General features: G+C 42.4%; 1 protein-coding gene across 1 annotated transcript; it reads right to left on the reverse strand.

The window, feature by feature from the left end:
- Positions 1–1169: 1169 nt before the first annotated feature.
- KCNJ15 (potassium inwardly rectifying channel subfamily J member 15) lies at positions 1170–2303 on the reverse strand. The gene has a single exon (XM_060099730.1). It carries the CDS (start codon positions 2295–2297, stop codon positions 1170–1172), a length of 1128 nt encoding a protein of 375 aa, XP_059955713.1. The 5' UTR covers positions 2298–2303.
- Positions 2304–27047: the final 24744 nt, after the last annotated feature.

Here is a 27047-nt window from a genome sequence, read left to right on the forward strand (position 1 = left end):
GAATTCCTTATCCTCAGCTCCACTTGTTCCTCAGAGTCCCTTCCAACCTCACGGACTGGACTTCAATATAGGAGCACATTTCCAATTGTTATGGAGCTGAATGTTTCCTTTGTGTTCACTGTAATCAACAAGCATGTACTTAGCTTGAGAGAGACAGCCATTATTCTCAACAGTCTTATTCTGTTCTTGCAATACCTGTGGCAGTTCCTTTGTGGACAAGGTATTTTAATAAGGAATGAACTCACTGAAAGGTATATTTGTCCATAATAAAGAACTGGGGATGTGGGACCCACAGGGTCCCCTTGCTTCAGAAAGTCACTTCGAAAACATTGTCCAGAGTGAAGTTTTAAAACTTCCATTTTTACGTGAACGACTTGTGGGTCCTGTTCAGATACAGCCCCGGATTCTCTAAGTCCAGGTGGGGCTAAATTACTAATAAGCTCCTGGATGCTGTTGATACTGCTGGTCTGTGAATCCATTTTGAATAGAAAGGGGCTAGTACATTCCAACAAAAACAAATTAGTGTGAACAATCACATCAGCTCCATCTGTACATGTATTCACAACGATGCGTTCCTGATTTGATCAATTTCACTCTGTACAATTACATTCACCGAAAAAGGTAAAAACAGAATTATTATATTTTGTGAGTACAGAGTCCCTTTGCCCCTTTTTATGTATTACCAGATAGGCTTCATTATAAATACCTTTTTCTCTGCTTGAAAACATGAGTGTGTTTTAGAGCAATGATATAAGTGGGTACTGAACCACATTTCCGCTCTCGGCCACCTCGTCTTTGATACTTGGATTGAATAAATACATTTTATTATAGCTGACATCCTGGTATGGAAATGCATTTCCTTTCAATATCAGCATTGCGAAATATCTGTCCATCCAGATTGTCTCAGGTAGCCTCCACCAAGTTCTTTGAAATGCAGCCCCCTTTTAGAAAATTTGACTTTGGGGAGTTTGCTTCACACAAAGCATTTAAAAAGGGAACCCTCCCAGATGTGGAATGCTTGTTTAGACCCCAGATCAGAGGAACAGGTCTGTACATCTGTGCAGTTCAGAGTGCGTCCACACATTTTTGTTTTCCCGGTGACCTCTGGGTTTGAAGGGAGCTCAGATGTGGAAGCAGCTCAGAGTTAAGTCGAGGCAACACTACTGCCGTCAGACGTTGCTCTGTTGCAACAAAAGCGTTCTCAGCTCTCTTTCCCTCTGATCTTCCTGCCTGTACTTCTCCTCAAGTTTCTGCTTCTCAGAATCTGTGCAGTAAAAGGTGCAGTCTGGGCTCTTCCGGATCTGCTCGAACTGACTGAAATCAGCCACGTATTTGCCGGTTTTTGAGAGAGAAACCACAGGCACAAACTCAAAACCCCAGTAGATCTCCTCTGGGATGTAAGATGTGCGGCTCTGGCAGACAGCGCTGGTGGACTCCACCGTGGCATTGAGGAGAACCACCAGCTCAAACTCCTTCTGTTTAAGGTTTTGGGGGGTGAGATCTCTCAGGGGGCTCGTCTCATCCAGCACGTGGTAGAAGGTCATGGGCAAGATGAGGAAGGGGCTCTCGGAAGAGGAGTCCACGTGGAATTTGACGGTGGCCTGGTTGAGGAGGATTCGCTCCCCCTCCTTGGTGACGTGGGTCTGAAGGAGCTTTCCTGAGAGCTGGCACTGAATCAGGAGACTCTTCCTCATGTTGGCCACCTGGATCACCAAGCACAGCTTCCCGTTCTGCTTGGTGATGACGGCACAGTGGCTGAACTTGATGGTCTCCGCCCGCTTCTTGGGTCTCGCAATTTTGGCCAGGAAGGTGCCCGTGATGAAGATCTCAATCAAGGTGGTGATGACCAGCTGAGCCACCAAGAGGAAGATGGCATGAGGGCATTCCTCTGTGATGGAACGGACTCCATAGCCGATGGTTGTCTGGGATTCCAGGGAAAAGAGAAATGCCCCCGTGAGGGAGTCCACCTTCATGATGCAGGGGGTGTGATTTGAAGTGTGCTCACTGGGTTCTAAGTCCCCATGAATGAAGGCAATGGCATAGTAGATCACACCAAAAAGGAACCAGGTCATCACGAACGTGGCAGCAAACAGGGTGAGCTTGTATCTCCACTTCATGTCGATGACGGTGGTCCACAAGTCTTGGAGGTAGAGCAAGTATATGCCATCCACTTTGTCGATTCTCACGTTGCTGTGTCCACTCTTGGACATGACTCGGGGTCTGCTGGTCTTGAGGCCAGCTCCAGCAGTGTGCTTCACCAGGGGAGCACTGGCCACACTGATGTTAATCCGTTCCATGGTCAGGCTTTGGGACCTCCTAAGGAAATGACAAAGAAAGACGTTCCATTGTTGTCGCATGAGGTAGAATGCCCAGGAAACAGAAACAGGATAATCATGTGAGATAAATATGAATGTACATGGACGTTTACAAGAAAGGATAATGCTGAGGGCACGATGAATCACTGTGTACTTGAGGATGGCAGTAGGATGGAGTGAGGAGCACAGACTGGAGACAAGGAAACCTGGGTTCAATGTTGACTCTCCAACTTATTTGCTGTGAGACCTGGGCTAAACTAGTTAACCTTTCTGGACCTCAAATCTCTAATATGTAAAATATGTAAATAAAGTCTACTTCTCAGGGTTCTTGTGATAATTGAATGAGATAATGGCTATAAAGTGCCAAAACAGAGCTTCACACTCAAAAAAATGATGCTAATCTTCTCTTTGTGATATCACACTCACAAGAATCCACCCCACAGAGTATTATGAATATATTTGTATATTCAGTTCTTATGGATTTCCAAGTATAGAAAATTTAAAAATAAGTTGACTGAGCATAGGGCCAGTACTGATATAATTAAAATGCACCATCCATAAGATACTTCTTGATACAGTGATGGGAAATGTTAATACAAATTTTAAGACCTTGTGTAGTATTCATAAACGTTTTTAAAAAGCTACCACTTGCATGAGATTCCCTGTAGTAGCAATTCATTTTCCCCCTAGTCCAATGAATAACTGGGAATCCGTGACCTGTCCTAGTTCTTGATTACAATGGAAAAGAGCAAGTTATCAAACAACCGAAAACATAGAGTGAATAATTATGCTTTATTAATGGCTTGATCAGTATGCTGGTTATTCTCAGAAAAGTGTTATCAGTATAGACTATTAGGTGTGACATTTAGGTATGGTGCAAAAATTCAGCCTTACTTCCTTTGAGCTAAGTAGAACCAGCATAGAAATCTATTTTAAAGAGCTAATGAACAAGTAAATAAGTACAGGCATCCAACATTGTAGCAGAACAGACTTACCTAGAAGAAGCACTAGGCTCCCACACTGAGACCTGGGCAATGCTCTGCCCTCCGTTTACAGATAGGGACAAGCTGGGTGTGAGGCCACACAGCATCTTATAGTACCTGCCTGGTGACTCACATAAATTACCCCTACATTCCTTGAAAAACATAATGTGAGTGATTATAGGGCAATTCTACCTGGTTGGTATGCTTTTTCCACCTCATCGGCATTTTAAGAATAATAATAAAAAATTTCTCCCTTTAAAAAGGAACTGGTATATGGTGGTCTGTGATTCATGCAATAATCTTTGCTTTTGGAGCAGTGTTATCTCAATAGAAGTTTCTAAAGTAATTCTTTGGGCAAATCCCTTCAAGGAATCTGAAACTGTATCCATTATAAGATAACACCTGTTGAGGATGCAGTACGTCTGTTGGGCTTTTTAATTTTCCTGTTATGTTATTAAGAGTGTGTCCTTTACTGACTGCCCCTTGAAATGATATATTTTTTTTCTCAGAAAAGAGAGTCCCCGTTTCATTTTCTTTGCAAAGAAAGGCCCTAAGTTATTCAGAATTTATTTTACTTGTTGAAGCCTATTCCATTTATTTGGGGGTAAGTTTAGATGAAAAGTACAGGATATAATTTAGTGTGGGCTTTATCAGACCCTTTATGCAGCACTTCTCAGTAACCAAGAGGAAAGCGACCACAATAAAAGTTTGAAAAAGTTAATACCATGCTGGCTTGCCCAAATGCGTAGTCAAGCTCAGAACACTTTGCCAAGACAAACACAGCTTATGGACAAGTAATTGCATGCACTTAAACAACAAAAAAAAGAAACTGGTAGGGGAAAGTGCATGCCATTCAACCCACTGAAATAAAAACAGAAGCTTAAGTTTTCTTGTGTGAATGATGCAGAAGTGTCCTGCAGCACAAGCTCAGCTCCAAGCTCAGCTTTCCACCAGATTCTGAGAAACTTGGCCCTGTTTCTATGCAGGCAATGCCATGAAGCTTCTGTTTTAACCTCTGTTTCAAAGGGGCAATGGGCTAGGCTTGCGATGAGCTGAATCTTTCCCCTCTTCTTTCTGCTGAAAGTTCTTGTGCTGCATTTTTGCACAACTATTGTTGGAATCAGTGACACCAATGGAACCAGTGACACCATCAGTGGATGGGGGGCCTATATGGGGGAACAAAACTTAGAGTCTCTGGGTGAGGTGGGAGTCTTGGGATTAACATCTCTCTGTGGAAAAGAGCGGCTGGTGGACAGCACTCAAAGGTTAAACACCCACTCCCTCCCTCTCAACATTCCTGTGCCCTCAGAACTGGGTGCTACCTGGTCACTCACTCGGCAGGTCAAATGACGACTTCTTCAAAGCAGGTGTATCGTCCTCGCTCCAATTCGCCCACCTGGCTACCATGGGATTCTTCTACTTCCTGAAAGAAAGAGGGACACATGGAGTTCACAGCTGTTGACTAAGAAACTGACCCAGTGAAACTGACCCTTACTGATTCCCCCAAGTGCTAGGGCCACAGCATTCACCTTCCAACCCCTGGTGATCTGGCAGAGTGCCCAGAATAGATCCAAGCTCAAGGAGTGTTTTAGGAATGAAATTGAAGCCCCAGTCACAGCCCTCACTGTAGAATTCCCACCCTCTGGAGGGAGCTTGATAGTAAAACACCCTGGAAAGAGTGGGTTAACTCACCCCCACTGAAGCCCACTATCAACTGACCAGCAAACAGGGAGACAGGAAGGGGAAGTGCAGAGGAAGTAAACAGTGAGAATTGGAAGGGAAGAGTCTAGAATATTTTTACCGCCTGTGGAAATGCATTATTGCTGTTGAGTCATAGGACATTAGATTCAAAAAGAATGTCAAAACCAAGGCATTTGACACACATTTTTCAAACGAGGAGACCTGGGAGGTTGCAGTGACTTGTCTTCTTCCCACAGATGGCCCATAGCAGAAAGAACGAGGTCCCAAGTCTTTGGAAGCTAGACTGGAGTTCTTGTCAGTACACAAATCCCTCTTAAACCTCCAAAGTTTAATGCAGTCTGTTCTAACTCCACTAGATTCTTTTGCAGGCTACTTTTCTGAAATACTTCTTCCTAAACTATACGTATATATCTCCCCACATTTTTATCTGTCTTATACACAGAGGCTTAGTACACTTCACACTTCTTTTCTGATCCACTAATTATTGTCAATAATTACAATAATTACTCTTTTATCATTTAGGTAGTCCTAATTATCAGTCTGTATAGCCTTCTATATACTGGATTCTCTCAGTGTGTTCACAGTATGTTTGGCAAACGACATCTACATCATCGCTTTATTAAGATCCAGCATCTCCTTCTTTGCACCCATTTATTTTTACCTGTATGCTTTATCTTTTATATTTTATTATATGCTCTTAATTTATAGTATTTCATTCCTCAGCAGACTCCTTTAATGCAATTTACTTCATTGCACACTCTTCTTTCGTATAGTTTTATGTTACTGCTTTAGATTTTTTTCCCTTAGATTCTGCAATCTACCTGGTTTCACTTCTAAAGTATTAAGGGACCATAATCATTTCCCAAAAGTAAGGGATGGAAAGAATAATAAAAGATATTCTCTTCTAATTTTCCCTCTCCTGATCCCACAAAGAAACAATATTCCATATGAACCATTAGTAGTTTTCTATAGTCTCTGGAAATTGTATTTATTTCTCCAGTTTTCATCATATGATTCCAATATGTGGGTTGGGATTGTTCCTAGAATGGTGATATCTTTACTGAAGTGAAGTCCTTGAAACTACTGAATGGAGAGGTCAATATTACACTCTCCTATTTCAAGCCAGTAACATATACATGGAATGAAGTCACTTAGTGCTTAGGCTGTGCAGCATTTGTTTTCTGGAGATAAAGGGGAAAAAAAACACATTTTGGAAACAGAACTAAACAGTAGCCACATTAAAAAAGATACTTATCTATATGAAGAACCACACTTCCAGTGCTGGGGACAAAACGATGAGAATGGAAAAAATGGAAAGGAAGTTCCCACCACCATCGTCGGCGGAAGGGGAAGAATTCTATCCAAGAAAGGGGATCTGGTAAGAATGGAAGACCAAAGAAATTAATTACTGTGAGCTGGAGCATGCTGTCCTGTCAGAGAGAAATCAACCTGTAAACGGACAGAAAGTCCCTGACCAGTTAGGAGAAATACATATGCAAATACTAAGTAAGAACAGAGTCAGGATAGAGTCAGAAATGGTCCAAAGTGGGAAAGATCCAGATAATAAAATGACAATAATAAAATAAAGATTCAGATAAGTGACAATAATACTAAAGTTTCAGATCACTAATAACAATAATCATCATCATAAATAGATAATGCTAGAGCCATGAATCATCATCATAAATAGATAATGCTAGAGCTATGTACCAGCCACTATTCTAGGTGCTTTCCATGTGTGAATGTAATTAACCCTCACACCATCCCCATGAGGAAGAAATGGAGCCACAGAGAGGTTGTGTGACTCACCCAAGTTCTCAACAGCTGGCACCTGGCAGTGTGTGAAGCTGTTGTACCTACACTCTCAACCACTCTGACAAGGGTGCTCAGATTTTAGCTACATCAGAACCACCTGGAAGACTTGGAGTTTCTGACTCGGTAGGTTTAGGGTGGAGTCCAAGAATTAGCATGTCTAAAAACTCCCAGGTGATGCTGCTGTTGCAGGAACACACAATGAGAACCACCACACTGGGATATAGATGTTGAATCATATCAGCAGCTTAACGGCTTCCCCACCTTGATAAATCTCCGATTCCCAACTTGCCCTTAGCATTTCTAAAATAACGCTATTGCACGCAGACATGGAGAACATCCGTTTATTACTTTTCAGAATCTTCACCATGCTTACAGATAAATGAATTCCAATGACCCAGTGGCCCATGGCTAAGTATTAATTTTTTAAGGAGCAATATATGGAGAATCTGATCAAAACTGTAACACATTATTTATATTTATCATATAAATATCATATAAGTATTATGTGTTATAGGATATGTAGAAATTATATATTATTTAACTTAAATAATATTTCCAGTAAACACATAGATATTATGATATATTATTCATATTATATTAAATATATGATATAAATAATGCTAATAGATATATTAGCCAAAATTAAGCACAGACAAGTCTCTCATTTCCACAATAGATTTTCACCCACCATTCTTCTAGCCAACCTGTATTTACAGGATATTTAATTCTCAACAGTGTGATAATACAGCTAACTTTCATGTGATGCTTGGCTGGGAAAAAAATAAATATGCTTTAAGAATGATTCTTTTCCCCTCCTAGTTAGTACAAAACTGAGACCTTCTAAAAACGTATAGCTCTGTTGAGTCAAATTTTGGAAGTTTTCAGTTCACCCACGCTGGGAATAACTTCTGTGTTCCATGGGGGGCTAACAAAGTATATGCACCTGTGGAAAAATAATTTAAAAATGGGGAGACAGTGGCTCCCTAAACCTGGAATTTCTCAACCAGGCCTCAAGTGATGTCATTCTACATACCTTCAAATGGGCGGTGAGGCATGGAAGAATGAAATCCAAATCCAACCATAACTCTGGATTTCCAGACTAAAATTAGAATTTGAGGGACTTTGACTTGAAAACTCTGGCAAAACAGCTCCCTGTTTGTAAGAAAAGTTGCTTCTAAAGCTTTGTTGGATGTCAAATATTTTTGACAAAACAATCTTTTAATCATCTCTCTTTTTGCTATGAATCTGAAATACCTGGCTGAAATTTCACTTTAAGCGTACATGGGTTTAAATATTAAGTAGAAAAAAAGTGCTTGACAAGAATCTAGTTGGGGTTCACTGAACTCAAAAGGTTTAAAAATAATGGAAAATAAAATCAGTGAGGCTTAGCTATCCTTTCTTTGGATCCTGTGACTGTGGCCGCACATACACATGCACTGGGGCCTTTGGTACTGGCCTCATGCCATCTTCTACCTGCTCTTCAAAGCAGCCTAGGACTCGCTTCAATGGCTGGGCTCCCTGTTCGGAATCCACTTCTTGACTTCATCAGTGTCAGCTGAGGACACAGATGGCTTGGCCCAGGTGGCCTCAGAACTGGACATGTTCATTAAAGAGAACAAGGTGGCCAAAGTTGACTTTCAGCAGATCCCAAAGGGTGACCCTTTGGTTTTATCTGTTGGGGAAATTACACTTTCCTTCTGCAAACCCATTTTTTCTCTCAGACCATTGAGGACTGAGGTTGGCTGGAAGGAGTGGCAGCTTTTGGGAGGCTGTGGAGTTGGACATTCTTCTCTGTGAGGAACAAGAGGCTCTGAGGGGAAACACCAGTCAAGGTTATGGCAAATTCACAATCTAGTTTCCTCTATCCTAATGACCCATATTTTGAAGACATGAACTTGGAACCTCATTGGTAAAGCCGTGGTCATTTTTGGTTGCCGTGGCTGATTGTTGCTTCCACCTACTAACTGCCCCTCTCTGTGGGGTCCATCCATGAGATTCCTTCCCCGGGTTTGTCCCTGCAGGGAAGTATGCTTTCACCCTTTTGTGTCAGATGTGGTCATGTGACTGCTTTGGCCAATGGCCTGTGAGCTGCAGTGACTCAAGCCTCACCTGAACAGAGACATAAGAATGACACGGTTCTGTCACTGCTCTCCAGTGAGGCTCAGATTGGGCTGCTCCTTCCTCTGGATGGCAGTTGGGGGGGCGTAGTGGGGAGGTGGGGGACACTTGGAGCTGAGCTACAGCTGAACCAAAGCTGACTTGTAACCCAGGTGAGAAAAAACTCTTGTTGCCCGGTTGAATTCTTGGACTTGTTTGTTACTAAGGCAAAACCTAGTGAAAGTCTGACCACAGTGATGCTCTTACTACATATTTTTGGATTAAATATCTGACCTAAAAGGTACTGTATTTAAAGAAAACATGTAAAGTCTTGAAATATCCCTGAAGGTAAACTTCAAATGTTAGTTTATGGCTAAACACTGAATAGAAAAATAAATACAAATCTCACAGGATTTCAGTGGGAAGAAAGACTTGCCTGATCCCTAAGGACAGCATAGAAAAAGTGAATAATTCTTCTCATCTCATTCAATTACTTCTAAATCAGTACTTAAATTTATCATGACAAGACAACTTTTCAGGGCAAGATATAAGGGCCTCAGATTCTGTCACTCTTATTTCTGTGGAGCAAAAAGCCCTTGGTTAATGTTCTGGTGGCCTCATAACCTGTGAGGACAAACACATGGGGGATTGTGTCATTAATTAAACATTATGTCATTAAAAGGGACTAGGCCCTTTTCAGTGCAATTACAGACAGTATTTTATTTAATCCTTCTCTTTACCTTGTAAAGAAAGAATTTTCTTGATTTTCTAAATGAGGAAACTAAGCTTAGAGAGATTCGATAATTTACACATGTTCATAAAGTTAATACACAGAGGACCTCGTTGGTAAAGCAAATCTGTCTCCTATCTAACCACTTGGCACCTCTGTCCCCAAAACTAGCTCAAGGACATCACTCCTAATGATGCAGTGCAAAGCATCGTGAACTAAGTTCCTGCTCATTACATGTTAGTAGCCCTTATAGAGTAAACAGCTCTGATTTATTGCTTATCCTGTGCCAGATCTTACATAAGGTGACATATATTAATTTAACTCTCACTTAGATTCTGAGAGAGTTAATATGATTATTCCTGTCTTCCAGGTAAGGAAACTGATACAGCACAAGGTCTGTTTGAGTCTGTAATCCTCGCTTCTCATCTCTATAACATGAATTCACCAACTTCAGTGAGTGTCAGAATCATGTGGAGGTCTTGAAATACAGATGGTGGGGCTCCAGAGTCTCTGATTCAGTAGGTCTAAAGTAGAGCCTGGGAACCTGCATTTCTAATGAGTTCCCAGGTGATGCTGAGGCTACCAGTCTTGAGACCACACCTTGAAATCATGATCTATACTCTTCACCACTTAGAGTTATAAAGAATCTGTGGGAAATTCACAAGCATGTAAACTGGGTTGCCTAAACGTTCACCCTCATTACTTTCAAGCAAAGGAGTGGGCCCTTCGGTGTGAGAAGGAAGAGAAGATCAATGGGGTTGAATGTACAAATATGGTAGCTGTTGGGTGGAGTTTTCAGTTAGCGAGGAAAGGTGTCCCAGGGAACAAAAGTTCAGGTGAATTGTCTTGAAGGGAAAAATGAGAATTTGGGAGAAAAGGAAAGCAATTGGTTTAAAATTGCTCTAAGTTTTCTTCCTTGGATGATGGATATCACCCTACAGTTGCTTTTAGGGTTCACTGGCTAAGAACATCAGAGGCCAGAGGAAAGATCCTGGATTTTAAGGCTGAGGGAGCTGAAGCTAATAGAAGAACCTTAGCAGTTCTCTTGCTCAGACTTCCCCTAAGTGTGTGGTATAGGTATTCCACAAATAAAGCAATTTGTGGTCAGGTAATTTGGGGAAGCTTTGCCTACAGAACCTCCAAGCACCCCACTGTCCCCACCCACTGGAGACTCACACAGCACATTTGTATATTACAGGGTCTGAGAAGTTCTACAGCAAAGAAACATGCTTAACTCTGTAAATCTGGCCTTTATCTGACTTGTGGGAACACTCCGAGGAGTGCTGATCTGGTTTAAACTTTGCACTTTATATCTGGGGAAAAATAGGATCACAAAAGTTGAGAGTGATTTATTCAAGGTCACTGAGCCAGTGGCAGGAGTAGGGATGGAAACAAGGCTTTATGAGTCTTAGTCCATTTGATGGGCAGATATCTTTCTTTGTGGTCATGAAATACCTTGAGATGAACTATCCATCTCCCTGGACGCTGAAGACAGGACAGCATATAATAAAAGGCTTGCAGCTCCAGCATCACTTAATAATGTTAATCAGAAATCCCAGCTCTTGGGTCCCAGACTCAAGCCACTGAATCAGAACCAGTGTCTTAAAAACACCCAACTTCCTAAAGGATTATGTGGCTGGAGGTTGTAAGTGATGGCTTGGAGAACTGACAAAGTCTTTCTTTTGCCTTATTATACATTGGAAAAGCAACAAGTACTGCTTTAAAGACAAATCCCACATTTTACTTTGCATGTGAGCATCTAATGATCCAATTTGCTGCTGTGGTCAAATATTTAGCCTTTTTCCTATGTTTCCATTTCATTATTATTGCTTCAAATTCCATAAGTAACTAAAAAAATCCTTTGGTTTGCATAGTTATACCCTTTAGTCCTCCATGTAGATTCATTAAATTTTTTTTTCATTCCATAGAACATCAAGTTTTCTCTGGGCAAAGACAAGTTTAAACAGATAGTGGGTTCACTGGGAGACTCATTTCCCATTTTCCATGGCAAAGAATCCGAGCACTGGAATAAGGTATCATTTGCTGAATATTTTTGTAAAGACAGTTCCATTTCAGGCCCTTTATTTGGGGGAGAGTTGGCTAACCCAAATAAAACATTTTACATCTGTGTGTTGTTACGAGTGACCAACTTCAGCTGAACATCATTACTTAATAACAGCTAACTTTCCTATACAGTAAGAATGTGCAGCAGCTAAAAAGCAAATGGAAATTTCCTTTGGTTTACCACCCTTGGTCTCTCCATGCTCCAACATGTGGAGAACTTGGGTAATAAGCATATACTCCCCTCTAATCACAGCATGGCTTGGACATGCATTGTTGTAAGATGACTGGTAAAACAGGAAAATTTATGTCTGAGTGGAGAAAAAAAACAAGGCAGATTGGACTACGATAGCCTCCCTAATGCACTGTGCCCAATTTTCTCTTTAGGGAAGAGATTTAACTAGCTCATGGAATCTTACTTACTATTCTAGTCTGGATTAGTTCAAATGGAACACAGAGAAGATGGCTCCACATTGTTCCCTTCAGATAAGGAGATGAAAATGTAGAGCATTGGGGTTTGTCTGATCATAACCCGTAAGCTGGAAATACTTCAGAACGGAAGGCATCTATTTTTGCAGATGGTACTTGTAGAGAAACAAGTATTTTATTTAGTATATTCTATTTAATGCAACTTCAAACTGGGCATAGTCAGAGCACTAAAAGACGAAGAAAAAAACGGAAAGCGAGCAAGCAAGTTTGTGTTCTCAAACCCGCATCTCTGTCCTTCAAAAGTTGCTTGAGGCTAGATCACTGCATTTTTGCATTGCATCATTATATAATTTGCAACACTCAGATTGATTTTTCCCTAAATAAGTCTCTCATTCACTAAGACATTGAACCCACCACCGTTAACCACTCACATCTATCTTTCTTTGTCTCACATTTATAATAGTTTTTACTATGATGAAGGCATAGAAACATAAAAAGCATATCACATTATAAACATACATACCGACTTCAGGCTGGTTTGTTTTCTGGCTTCATGCTGACTACATTTTCTTCTGTTAAAAATAAATTTGGAATTGTTGGCCTTGATCAATTGATGATTAATGGGCTTTGGTGTGATTCACCTGGATGTGAGGGTGAAATTCTCCTTCTTGGTGATTTCTATGCTCCTTATTTTCATGATTGGAATCTCATCACAGACAAAGGAAATTATGACTTTTGCTTGATTTGGAACCAAAATATTTAACAACGGGATGAGTGTCAAAAGGTTTTGAAATTCATGGGCTTCCCTGGTGGCGCAGTGGTTGAGAGTCTGCCTGCTGATGTAGGGGACACCGGTTCGTGCCCCGGTCCGGGAGGATCCCACATGCCGCGGAGTGGCTGGGACCGTGCGCCATGGCTGCTGAGCCTGTGTGTCCAGAGCCTGTGCTCCGCAACGGGAGAGGCCACAACAGTGAGAGGCCCGCGTACCGCAAAAAAAAAAAAAAAAAAAAAGGTTTTGAAATTCAGTTTCACTGTCACTCTAAACTTTGACCACATTTCTCTGATACAGAAACTGGATTATCACAGGATCTCGGGGGACACAGTTAACACCAAAATTCTTGGATGGTGGTAAATGTACTTTAAGGACTGGTAATATTTCTGAGTTGTCTGCTTGTCCCAAAGTTGAAAACACAGGTGTTTGTGATCACTGGGTGATAATAAGAAAATTTCAACTTCAAAATACCTTCACATTTAATCCAAGTCTGAAACCTTTGGCAGCTAACTAATCTCCATCAGTAAACAGTGTAAGAAAACACTTTCTAACAATCTGTAGTTAATTACTTGGGGGATACTGGCCCAATTTTGGTGTTTTTAGGGTTGCCAGGTAAAATATAAGATCTTGGGTTAAAACTGAATTTCAGGTGGACAACAAATAATTTTTAGTTTAAGTATGTCCCATGCAATACTTGATATATACTTATTCTCAAAATCAGTCATTGTTTATTTGAAATCCATATATATGTACCACATAGATATAGCACAAAGGAGTCCCGTATTTTTATTTGCTAAATCTGGCATCCCTAGGGAAGAGCAGATCGATGCTCAACAGTAGCTCAGAAGGTCAAAAAACTCAAAGACAAGGTTCAGTATACAGACAACTTTCTTAGAAGAACAGCAATCCAGATTTTCCCAGTACTAGGACTCCTGGAAACAATTCTAACCATTATGGGATGAAAGCTTTTTCACGCGTGGTACATCAGAGGGTGTCAGGAAGTCTAGTAAGTCTAGTAAGCTGGTCTCATTTTTAATATTTTAGCTCAGGGATTCTTTTTTTAAATTTATTTTATTAAAGTATAGTTGATTTACAATGTTATGGTAATTTCTGCTGTACAGCAAAGTGATTCACACACACACATAGATATATATACATTGTATACATATATATATATATATTCTTTTTCATATTCTTTTCCATTATGGTTTATCACAGGATACTGAATACAGTTTACTGTGCTGTACAGTAGGACCTCACTGTTTATATATTCTATACATAATAGTTTGCATCTGCTAATCCCAAACTCCCACTCCATCCCCCCCACCCCCTTCCCACTTGGCAACCACAAGTCTGTTCTCTGTATAGCTCAGGGATTTTTAACCATCTTTGTGTTATAGCTTTTTTTGGCAGACAGGTAAGACCTAAGATTGCTTTCTCAGAATGTGTTTAAATAGATAAGAGTAAAATAAATATGACTACAAAAGACACCGATAATATTAAAATGCACACATTAAAATATTTTAAAAACAAAATTGTGCTCTGTTTTCAAGTATTAATTAAGAAGAGCTAGCGTCTTGAAAGGGTGGTGAGCAGAAATGTTATTTCAAAATCTCTGAAGCAACTACATGTTGAAATACTGTGACTTCTACTACGACAAAGTCACAGTTGGGGCTAAAATGATGGTGGTGTGTTACACATTCATAGTAAAGAAGAAAAAGTCTAAGAGGTGATTGAGAATAAACAATTCCTCTTCCCCCACCCCTCCCCACCATCTAGGACATAGACACTCCTGATTCTACCCCGAATCTCTCCAGGCTCCGTGCACCTGGGTGTAAACCCTGCTGTGAGTGAGGCTTCTACATACAGTAATTCTGATAACGTCACAGAAATCGGGCCAACCTACTGGATCCTTCTTGATTGATTTCTCTACAAACACTCCCTTGCCATTGATAACAAAGATGCTGTTACTTCTGGAAGAATAGTTGAGATATTTCACAGAATTGCAGTTAACCCCCTTTCCACTAGGACATCACTGGGGGCACCAGTGTCGGCAGTCACCTTTCTGTTGGTGTTCACGTCATTGGAGCAAGGATACCCATGGGGACACAGTCCAACACGCCCTCCTCTGGACATGATGGTACAGTTTCTTACATGGAAACAAAGGAGGAAATAGCAGCTCAGGTACACACGTAATTCTCTGTCTTCACAGCCTCACGGGCTGCATTTCTTAGAACTGTGAAGCTGGATTTTTACAGTTAAGACACTATTCGGTTGCATGCAACTTTGTATGATTTCATGATTTCATCATATCTCTTACCAGGAAAAAGAAAGCATACTCATCTACAAGTAATGCAGACAATACCTCCCTTTATAAGTCCTCCAACAGCCTCTACTGCTGACAGGATAAATCCTCATACCCTTTGCAAAGCAAAAGGCCCTCTAAGCCCTGGCTCTCGCACCCTCTTCATCTTTGTTGCCTCCAGGATTTAGCCTGGTGTGTACTTACCTCTTCCCAACTGTTCCATGTGTTCATGGCTCCATGACCAGCAGCTGCTCCTTCCTGAGGGTGCTCATCCTGCTCTTCCCTTCTCCGTCAAATTCCACCTGTTCTTCAAAGGGCAGGTTGAATATTACCTCCTCTGTACTTAAAAAAAAATTAAACACTTCTTCAGAGGCAGCGTAGTGTAAAGGTTAAGAGTACAGTGTTCTGCCTCTGTTACTCGTTGCTGTGTGACTTTCAACAACTTACTTAACCCCTCTGAGATTCAGTTTCATCCTCTGCAAACTAGTGCTAATAATCATGCCCATTCATAGGGTGGTGTGAGGTTAAAACATATAAAGCACCATAAAACTCTGCCTGTTCACACTAATAATTATATAAGAGTTAGCTGTTATCGTTATGTGTTTACAATAAACAAAACACAGAAAATATGACTTACCCAAAGGAAATTTACCACAGATGACAGAAAGTTCTTAGAAGTCAATAAATTATTGTTTCCCCCCCAAACAATAACCTTTATAAGTAAACAATTCAAAAAGAAGTTAAAAGGTAAAAAAACTTGAAGATATTTCAACAATTTTTCATTCATTTGTACACCAAGAGTTTACTGAGCACCTACTATGTGCTGCAGTGTGCAGGGGCCTGCAGATCCAGCAAGGAGAAAGACTGACTTGGTCCTCACTTTCTTGTAGTTTACAATAGATCAGGGAAGAGAGGTATTTAATAAATCATTAGAATAGAACATGGGGTGTACAACGTGTCCTAGCCTGGGGTTCCAGGAAGACTTCCTTGGGGAGGTGGCATTAAGGTGGAGACATAAAGAAGGATGAACACTTGGCAGGTAAGGAGGCAGCCTGGGAGCAAGATGAGTGTTCTGGGCACAGGGCTACATGGCATTTGCAAAGGCCTGGAGCTTGCCTTCCAGGAAGTGAGGAAGGGTATTGAGTTGGGGAGTATGGAGGGGGTGGAACAGGAGCTTAGGGCTGAGCCATACCATGTAGGGCTCTGTGGGGCCCTTGAGGACCATCAGCAACATCTTAGCTGAAAGAACAGCATCTTGGGGTTTCAGTCAAGGAAGAGGTAGGATCAGACTTGCCTTTTCAAGTCATCTTCTGTGACATGACATGGGGAATGGATTGGAAAGAGACAAACGTAGATGCTGGAAGTCGGGCTATTAGGTGCTTTCAGTAATCCAAGCTAAAATTAGGGATGCACGGACAAGGGCTGAGAGGGGCCAGGGGCTCTGAGTTTCACATTCCAGACAGAGTCAGTAGGCGGCTCTGACAGGTGGGTGGGGCGTGGGTGGAGAGGCAGACGGGGTCTCAGAGATGACTCCTGACTTTCTGGCATGAAAAAGAGGTGGATTGGATGTGGGATGTTACTGACTCCAAGGACACTGGAACTTCCTCTGTAGCTAAAAACCACTCATCCGTTATCAGACACCCACACTGTTAGAATGTCTTAATGTTATATCAGGGTGGAGCTCACTCTGGTACGTAATCCCAATACTGAAACAGGATCCAGCCTTGGGGGTGAGGTTCGAGGGAATGTCTTAGGGCTGCCTCAGATGTGATTTGGAGTCTGTGCTGTTGGGTCTGGTGTTCAAAAGAGAGGGCTGGGCAGGAGGGATGCCTTTACTGTTTAAGTCTACAAATAGAAAGTGAAATATGTAAGTGAATGAGATTCTCCTAGACGTAGGGTGTGGGAGAAGCAGTCCCAGCCTGAGTCGTGGGCAGCCCCAGGGCCAGGCAGAGCAGGAGACGTTGGCAAATGGGAACAAGAAGGAGCCAGGGGTCCAAGAAACACAGCTTTTCACTGATCAGATAATCAGAGGTTTTAAAAGACACGTCAACATTCTGTATCCACAAGCATGCAGAGACGAATGGCTTCATACATGGCCTCAGATAGAATAATTTGGCCAAGCTGTTTTGGAGACAATTTGACAATGTATAACCAAAGTTTAAAACGATTTATTATTCATAATCTTTGACCCAGTAAATGTACGTCTAAGAACTAATAAGAAATATGCATCAGGATTATGTGTAAGAGCCTTCTCTGCATTAGTTATGTTATTAAAACCTCCAAACCAACCTGGATCATCAATAATATAGAAATGAGTTAAAATGTGCAAAATATTTATAAGCTGAAATATTATGTGGTCTTTAAGTCACGGCAAAGTGCTAAAATGTTAAATTTTAAAAAGACATTAAGGGGGGCTTCCCTGGTGGTCCAGTGTTTAAGACTCTGCGCTTCCATTGCAGGGGGCATGGGTGCGATCTCTGGTCAGGGAACTAAGATCCCACATGCTGCGTGACATGGCCACACCCCCAGCTTCAGCGCTATTTTCAGGCGAGAGATCCAATTTTTGGGGGGTGAAATTGGGAACGGCATTATGTAAAGCTGAAAAGACAGGATAAGTGCTCTGATTTTCTCTTACTAGATAAGATTAAAATGAAATGTCTCTAAAATGTTAACAGCAGTTATCTCTTCAAAGGAAAACAAAATTAGTAAGTTTTTTTAAACCAGACTTTCCATTTTTATGCAGTTAATCTGAAAATTCAATTTCCCTAGCACAGACCTTTCCCAAACATTCCAGATTTTACTGTAAATGAGACGTACTTACTGTGCTCTGCTGAGAAACTTTCCACACACTGTCGTGGCCAAACCATATGAAATAACTTACTCTCAGAGCCGTTTCGATTGTACAAACCCAAGAGCCTACTGTTCAGTAAGTGTTCAGGGTTATGATATCATGTCAATTTAAATTATTTCATTTAACTGACTGAGTTAGAGGAGTTTGCACTTCACCCAAGAGGAACGCTGATAAAGCAGGTTTCCTGCCCAATGTCTTTGCTCAGGGAGGTCCCTTTACCCCAAATTCCTTCTCTGTGCCCTGTGCCTGGCAAACTCCTATTCATCCCTTAAGGCCCAACTCAAATGTCACCTCCTTCAGCTTCCAGAGGAAGCTCCTCTTACTCCTCTCTTCAGCCTTTTGCAAGTTGTCCACACTGAATGATAAGACTTATGTATTGCTGTAATGATTTGTTGTGAAGCTTCTTTTTCTCCTTAAACCAGGCTCTGTGGGGTGATCAATTTGTCTTTTAACCCCAATGCCAACACAAGGCCTGTTACATGGTAAGAAAGAAGCAGGGTGTTCAGAGATGCTGTTTGCATGAACTCAGAGCCATCCAGATTTAGTAACTGATGTCGCTCATTTAAATGATGATGTTCTAGGTCAGAGGGGAAGCTAGTCCAAAGCTAGGTGCGTCAGAGAGGATACCAAATACGTTACTGACTTGAATGACTAAACAAAAAAACAAAGATTTAGACTTCCTATTTTGATTCATAGCCCAGAGAACATCCTACAACATCTTACTTTGAAGAGAAAAATGGGTTTTACATTTCTCAACCTGATGAAATCTATAAACACTAAATATAAATGCATACGCTGGGGATATGGCTTTACCTATGGGTGGCATACATAAATATTCAATTTAGCCCAACAAATTACTTTCTATGTGTGTTTTGTGTTCCCTGAGGCCTTAAGAACCCTGACCATCATATATAAAGTGTTCTAAGATTCCTTTTAGCTCTCTATTTGCTTCCTTAGAACAGGGGTCTCCAAAGTATTGTACCCCGATAACCTAAGAGGGTACAATAAGAAAGTAATAGAATTATTCACATTTAACTTCTGCTTCATCCTTTTAAATGTTTGTATTTTGTACATATTTTAAAATGTACATCATATATTAGTAAAGGACAAGAAATTTATATATGATGCACGTATGTCCCAAAGTGTTCTTGTGTGTGTGTGTGTGTGTGTGTGTGTGTGTCTGTGCACGTGCAGAGAGGGACTGTACATTTTTTTGTTTTTAATTTTATTTATTTATTTATTTATTTATTTATTTATTTATGGCTGTGTTGGCTCTTCGTTTCTGTGCAAGGGCTTTCTCTAGTTGCGACAAGCGGGGGCCACTCCTCATGGCGGTGCACAGGCCTCTCACTATCGCGGCCTCTCCTGTTGTGGAGCACAGGCTCCAGATGCGCAGGCTCAGTAATTGTGGCTCACGGGCCCAGCCGCCCCACGGCATGTGTGATCTTCCCAGACCAGGGCTCGAACCCGTGTCCCCTGCATCGGCAGGCAGATTCTCAACCACTGCGCCACCAGCGAAGCCCAGGGACTGCACATTTTTTAATCCACTGCTCTAGACCAGTGTTTATTAAACTTTAATGTGCAGACAGGTTCCCTGGGGATTGTGTTAAAATGCAGATTCTGATTTAGAAGGTCTGGACTGAGGTCTGAGACTCTGCATTTCTAGCAAACTCCCAGGTGATGTGACGCTGAGGCTGGAGGTGGCTACACTTTGGATTGCAATCAGCCTTTTGCAACCCTGGCTCTTCATCTGGACCACACAGCATGGAACACAGAAGGTGGTTCCCATAACTGTTTATTGGTGACTCCTACAGATAGCCGTAACTAGCACTGCTCGAGAGCAGAGGAGAGAAGGTAACTCACGCCAAGCAAAGGAAGCTGTGGGGACATGAAGCCTGACTCCTCTCACAGAGAAAGGGGCCTCCAAGGAGCATGCTGGCACATGGCTTTACCTGTGCGAGAAAGTTCAAGGGCACTAGCTGACTTCATTCAAACAAACAAACAAACCGAAAAAAAACCCACTGTTTATAAATCACCATACAGTCGTACAAAACAGTCCTGGAGTCAGCAATTCTTTTCCAGTGTTTGGCTTCTATCTGGGAGCTTCCTTTATGAGAAGCATTGCTGGAAACCAAGGTCTTGACCACTTCTAATGGTCAAAGATCCTGGGGTGCTAACGTTAAGTGGCAGAGTGCTAAGTCTGGGGTTTCTGACTAATAATGGCAAAATCCATACACCCTCACCCTAATGGGACCCTGATGTTGGGAGTCAGTGGGTTACAAATGCTCTCTGTCCAAAAGAAGAGAAGAAAAAAACCACATACATATAGCCTCCAATGAATATTTGGGAGTGAATATACACACTCACACATACACACACAGTTTTGACAAATAAAATGATTCTCTTAATTTGCAAAGTCTACCCAGCAGTTCACGTTTGTGTGTCCCATAGAACTTTCGAAAGACAACTTTGGTCTAATTTGAACCATATGCCTTAGCTTAATTTCTGAGCTGGTTTACTATGCAATAGTGGTTACAAATGCGTTTTTGAATATCTAACAGCTTTTCCACTGTGTAATGGTGTCAACAAAAAGTGGCGTATAATTGAATTAGAAAGACGCTTCTCACTCTAGGTCCGCTCTCCACACAAATGTAACGCAGCCCAACAGGACTCAGCCTCTAACCACCTCAACACCTAAGGGCACATGTTCAAGATTAACAAAGAAAATGGAGACAAGAGGATGGAAGAGGAAATTCCAAGAGGCCTTTAAGTTGTCTGCTTGAGATGAGCTGGCCCCTGAATTTAGACTTCTTGGCCAGTTCTTAATGTTTTATCCTGGATCTATCTTCAGCGCTATTTTCAGGTGAGAGATCCAATTTCTGGGGGGTGAAATTGGGAACGGGACCATGGTTGAAAGACCTGAGCATGACCCTCTTGTTTGTTCAGTGCGCCATCCTTTGTTTCCTCTTGATCATTGGTGATAAAGGTCATGAAATGAAAAAGGCCAAAACGCCCCTCTTTGGGTTGTGGGGAGAGACAAGGTGTATATCTTGTATCACAAAGCCAAACTTCGGGGAACAGAATGGATGGCTATGGAGAAGAGCTTTAAGAAGGAAGGAAATGATGCCTTGCCTCCATGCCTTTGGTGGCTGTGTGATGACTCTTCAACCCAGGGGAATAGTCCTCAGCCACCACTCTGCTCCATCAGCGCAGCCGGTGGGCAGGTGGGCACATTCCTCACCTACTTGACACTTCCATAGCATTTCAGACTGTTGCTACGGTCTTCTCCCAACTTCTCCCTACTTTTCTGGCCCTTTTTCAGTTTTCTTTTAGACTCCTCCTCTTCCATCAGCTCCTTAAAATGATATTTTTCCTGTGGCCCCATAGTCCAAATCATTTTCTTCTCACTAAACACACTCCCGCATCCACTCCCATGGCTTGAGATGCCACCTTTATTGTTCAGGAAGCCCAGACCTTGCATCTCCATCCCAGGTCTCCCTCTCCCCTGCAAGAACGTCACTGCAAGTCAAGGAATGATTCTGTTGTCCCATTTGGTTGACTACAGCTTAGCTTCATTATCCACTGTCTAGGTCAGCTCCCCTCCTCCTGTAGACCCTCAGGCTCTGAAAGATACTGAATCACTCCTAGTTTATCTCAATAGCCCTTGAAGCTGTCGCCTCTCCCTTCCCAATTCTACTTCCTTGGTTTAGATGCACATCCTTTCTTCAGAGACTCCAGCAAGTTGTCCTCCCTCTAAAGCATCACCCATCGTTCAGCCTCTATGATCTCCCTAAATACTCCTCAGCAGCCCAGCCCAGTGACCGCCCTCCCCCCCCCCCATTATCTACAAACCAAAGCTTCAGCTCCTGACCTTGTGAACATGGTATGTGAGACCTTCAGGAACTGGCCCTGCCTACATTTTAGCCTTGACACCAGCCATTCTGTAGCCTGCTCCATGATGAATGACTTTCAGAGGCCCAAATGGGTTGGTCCTCTATTGATTGATTCAATGCATTGAAATATACCAAGCCATCTACTGGAAGCCCTCTTCCTTTCTTTCCCTGCTTTCTCATATCTATTTTTTGAGACATTGCCCATTCTAGGCAGGTGCTTTCTCTGCTTGTTCTCATGGGTTAGGTGCTTTCCCTGTGGTTCTATCTCCCAGAATATTTATCTCAGTGTAGTGGAATTGTTTACTTGTATAAATCTAATTGCAATAATAATTATCAAACTAACAGCTACCAGTAGTGGAGAACATAGGTGATCAGCATTGTGTTGGTAGTTCATATACTTGGACTCCAAACTTCAGAGGAACACTGGTCAAAATAAGTAAATGGAAGCTCAGATAAGTTAAAGAGTGTGCCTAAGGTCACACACCTAGTCAGCAGTGGTGACAACATTTAGATCCTAGCCTGTCTGACTCAAAATCCAGCTCTCTATCCATCATACCCCACTCCCTCTCATTGGAATGTGAGCTACCATATATTATCTGGTTTATGCTGGTGCCTAGGTTCTAGCAGGGGCTTCATGTTTGTGAATGTATGAATAAGTGAATGCGTGAATGGAAGCAAAGGGAGCTTGGACTCTTCCAGTTTTGGAAAAGCAGTCTGGGGTCTCCAAAGAAAATCTCCTACATACTGGTTGTATTGATGAGCTAAGTTGAGGGAAAATCACTTTGACTCAGTCTCCTGTAGCACACGCAGCTGCTTACCAATGGAAGACATGGATGGTATCGTGCCTACAAAGTCAGTGTTCCCTGGAGGTACATTGTGCTGCGCTGCCTACAACCCTCATTACAAACTGCTCCTCTTCCTATATAAGTTATTTCTGTGAGTGGCTCCACTGTCACTCAACCCAGATGCTGGAGTCTGCTTCCCCTCCCCCTTCCTTCATGACCACAGCCACATGTCATCCAGTTTTATCTCCCGAATAACTTTTGTTTCCACCCCCTGCTCCCCTGCCCTTTTATGGCTTCACCCTGCTCACTGCAACCCTGGCCCCTCCTTACCCCTCTCCACTCTGACCCCTTTTCAGAGCCAATCTCTCTAACTGCAAATAGAACTTTTCAAAAATGAGAACCTGTCCATGTTGGTTCCCTGTGCCAACCTTCAAATCGTTCTTCAGTTCTCACATGATAAATTCTATACACTGTTTACCCAACGTCCAAGACTTCTGGCTACCATGTTGGTCACATCTCTGGATGTTCTCTCCACCATCCACGCTTCAACAATGCCAAGCAGCTTCCACTTCTCCACACACTGCATGCTGACCCACACTTTTCTACCTGCTTTTGCCCCCAATGTCTCCCCTGCCTGAAAACCCCATCCTAGAACCAGATCCCTCAATTGTCCCTGTGGTTCTTCCCCTGGCTCACTCCTCTGCTGCATCTTCATTTAAGATCCCGCTTCTCCTTTACCATTATAAATGGTAATACGAATACACTCACCACAGTATGATTTTCTCTTCATGTTTCTTCTTCCCTTATAGATGGCTAGTTCTTTGAGGGCAGGAATTAGGCCACGTTCATCTTTGTACCCACAGTAACACAGCCCCTGGCATATAGTAGATGCTCAAACAAAAAAATAATAACTCATACTGATGACTCTATAAATGAGTCATCGAATAAATGAATAAATAGATTAATATTCAATCCATAAATTAAAGAATGAATAACTGTCAAAGACATGGCCAAAAACATGTGAGCAGTTTCAATGCATTTATCATGACATGTGAAGTTTTCTAAACGGCTTCTTTTGAAATGATTTATATTTGCACATTGTTGTATCTCTGTGGGAAATGAGTTTCCATAGTGTTGAAATCCTCTGGATTAGGAAACACTTCCTTTTATCTCTCCTGACTCAGATGCTCCCGGAAGCTGGGCTAACCCTTTCAGCTCGCTCAGCTGATGACTTGTACACTCTGGTTCACTAGTGTCCTCAAAGTACGTGGCTGTTCAGAGATGGCTTTCTCCCCGAGAACAGTTTACTTCTTAGGATATGATTAATTGCTTGAAGGATTAGAGGTTTCCACTGGAGAAGCACAATTACTTTCACATGTGCATTTGTTCTTCACTTGTTAGCCCCACCCCAATCAGCCTGGAAATTATTGCAGGGCCCTGTTCATCTTCATTTATTTGGTGACCCTTTTAGCAGCTTTCTCAGCAATATCTTTAAGAGGCCCAAAGACAACTTGAAGACGAGGGCAAGTTCAAGAGGGAAGGAGGAAGTCTCATGGATCTGTAGGGTGGACAAGTGTTTCTTCTAATCCCCTTCCCCTCAGTTCTTCCCATCAGCCATCAAACCATCCCATTTGATCTCTAGGATTTGCTTATTAAAATCAAAGGTGCTGAGTATTATTTTGGACAGACCATTACCACCTTCTAGTCATGAGAGAATGGACCTAGTTTCTAGTAAGATATTCTTATTACCATTTAAAATAAACTGTGGAATGGATGGTTGACGGAAATTGTAGAACTCACACATAGCTTAGGACCGAAAATGATGACATAACTCCAGTGGGACACCCTCCACCCTGGGCAGGCACTGAATTATGGCACTACTCCCTGGAAGCTGACACTATTTCCCAATGACTCCTAATCACCAACATATTACTCATTCACTCATTTACTCACTCACTCATTCATTGATTCAGCAAACATTCAACACTATTGTAAGAGAAATGTGGTCTTTGCAATACATAAAGGTGAATGATGCATGGTCCTTGCCCTCAAACATATACCGATGACATATACATAAATTGTTATTGCACCAGGAAGAATAGAGCCTTTTATGCCTAAACACTTTCTCATGGACACTTCCATATTGCTATTATAAAACTTATGATATTTGTTGGTTCATATATTTCTCTTATCCCACAAGATGGGCGGCAATGTAAACACAGGGACCTTATCTTATTCTATCGCTCTGTATTGTCCTTATCTAATACAGTCTTCCCTGTTGACATGAATGAATGTAATATATGAAAATGTACTAACAATTTCCAGGAAAAGGGTTGATTCTTTCCAGTGGGAAAAATCACAGAAGTCTTCAGGCATTTTCTGTAGGAAGAAGAATAGAGCAAAGAGAACTACTTTCAAGGGGAATTGCTCAGGCAAAAGTATGGGGTGTTGGTAAAATACTTTGCTAAGTACACTCATTTGATTGGACCAAAGGGTATATCACTGATGCTCAACTGTGGCTGCATGTAAGAAGCACCTGGGGAAAATTTTAAAATGCCCTAATGCCTTGGCTCCACCATAGGTCAGTTGAATCAGAATCTCTCAAGGAGGTGGCTGAGGGGAGACATGAGTAGAGACTGAGTTTGGATACTAATTTGCTCCTCATTTGCTTCTAATGTGTATCCATGGTTGAACATCACTGTAGTACCTGTAGAGAGGTAGTATGTGGCCAGATTGGAAGCTATACTGGCAATAGATTTTAAAAGGCCATGGAGAGATAGCTTCAAGGTGGCGGAGGAGTGAGACGTGGAGATCACCTTCCTGCCCACAAATACATCAGAAATACATCTACACATGGAACAACTGCTACAGAACACCTACTGAACGCTGGCAGAAGACCTCAGACCTCCCGAAAGGCAAGAAACTCCCCACGTACATGGGTAGGGCAAAAGAAAATACAGAGATAAAGAATAGGGACGGGACCTGCACCAGTGGGAGGGAGCCGTGAAGGAGGAAAGGTTTCCACACACTAGAAGCACCTTCATGGACGGAGACTGCGGGGGGTGGAGGTGGAAAGCTTCGGAGCTGCGGAGGAGAGCGCAGCCACAGGGGTGCGGAGGACAAAGTGGAGAGATTCCCGCACAGAGGATCAGTGCCGACCGGCAGTCACCAGCCCGAGAGGCTTGTCTGCTCACCTGCCGGGGCGGGCGGGGCTGGGAGCTGAGGCTCTGGCTTCGGTTGGAGCGCAGGGAGAGGACTGGGGTTGGCGATGTGAACACAGCCTGCAGGGGGTTAGTGCACCACGGCTGGCCGGGAGGGAGGCCGGGAAAAAGTCTGGACCTGCCGAAGAGGCAAGAGACTTTTTCTTCCCTCTTTGTTTCCTGGTGCATGAGGAGAGGGGATTAAGAGCGCCGCTTAAAGGAGCTCCAGAGACGGGCATGAGCTGCAGCTGAAAGCGCAGACCCCAGAGATGGGCATGAGACGCTAAGGCTGCTGCTACCGCCACCAAGAAGCCTGTGTGCGAGCGCAGGTCACTGTCCACACCTCCCCTCCCGGAAGCCTGTGCAGCCCGCCACTGCCAGGGTCCCGTGATCCAGGGACAACTTCCCTGGGAGATCGCACGGCATGCCTCGGGCTGGTGCAACGTCATGCCGGCCTCTCCCACCGCAGACTCGCCCCCCATCCATAACCCTCCCTCCCCCCGGGCCTGAGTGAGCCAGAGATCCCGAATCAGCTGCTCCTTTAACCCCGTCCTGTCTGAGCGAAGAACAGACGCCCTCAGGCGACCACACGCAGAGGTGGGGACACATCCAAAGCTGAACCCCAGGAGCTGTACGAACAAAGAAGAGAAAGGGAAATCTCTCCCAGCAGCCTCAGGAGCAGTGGATTAAATATCCACAATCAACTTGATGTACCCTGAATCTGTGGAATACCTGAACAGACAACGAATCAGCCCCAAATTGAGGCAGTGGACTTTGGGAGCAACTGTAGACTTGGAGTTTGCTTTCTGCATCTAATTTGTTTCTGGTTTTATGTTTATCTTAGTTTAGTATTCAGAGCTTATTATCATTGGTAGATTTGTTTACTGATTTGATTGCTCTCTTCCATATATATATATATATATTTTTTTTTTTTCCTTTTTCTCCTTTTGTGACTGTGTATGTGTATGCTTCCTTGTGTGATTTTGTCTGTATAGGTTTGCTTTTACCATTTGTCCTAGGGTTCTGTCTGTCCTTTTTTTTTTTAAATATAGTTTTTACTGCTTGTTATCATTGGTGGATTTGTTTTTTTGGTTTGGTTGCTCTCTTCTT

This window comes from Mesoplodon densirostris, chromosome 5 (genome assembly GCF_025265405.1).
Source record: "Mesoplodon densirostris isolate mMesDen1 chromosome 5, mMesDen1 primary haplotype, whole genome shotgun sequence".
In the NCBI taxonomy this organism is placed as follows: domain Eukaryota; kingdom Metazoa; phylum Chordata; class Mammalia; order Artiodactyla; family Ziphiidae; genus Mesoplodon; species Mesoplodon densirostris.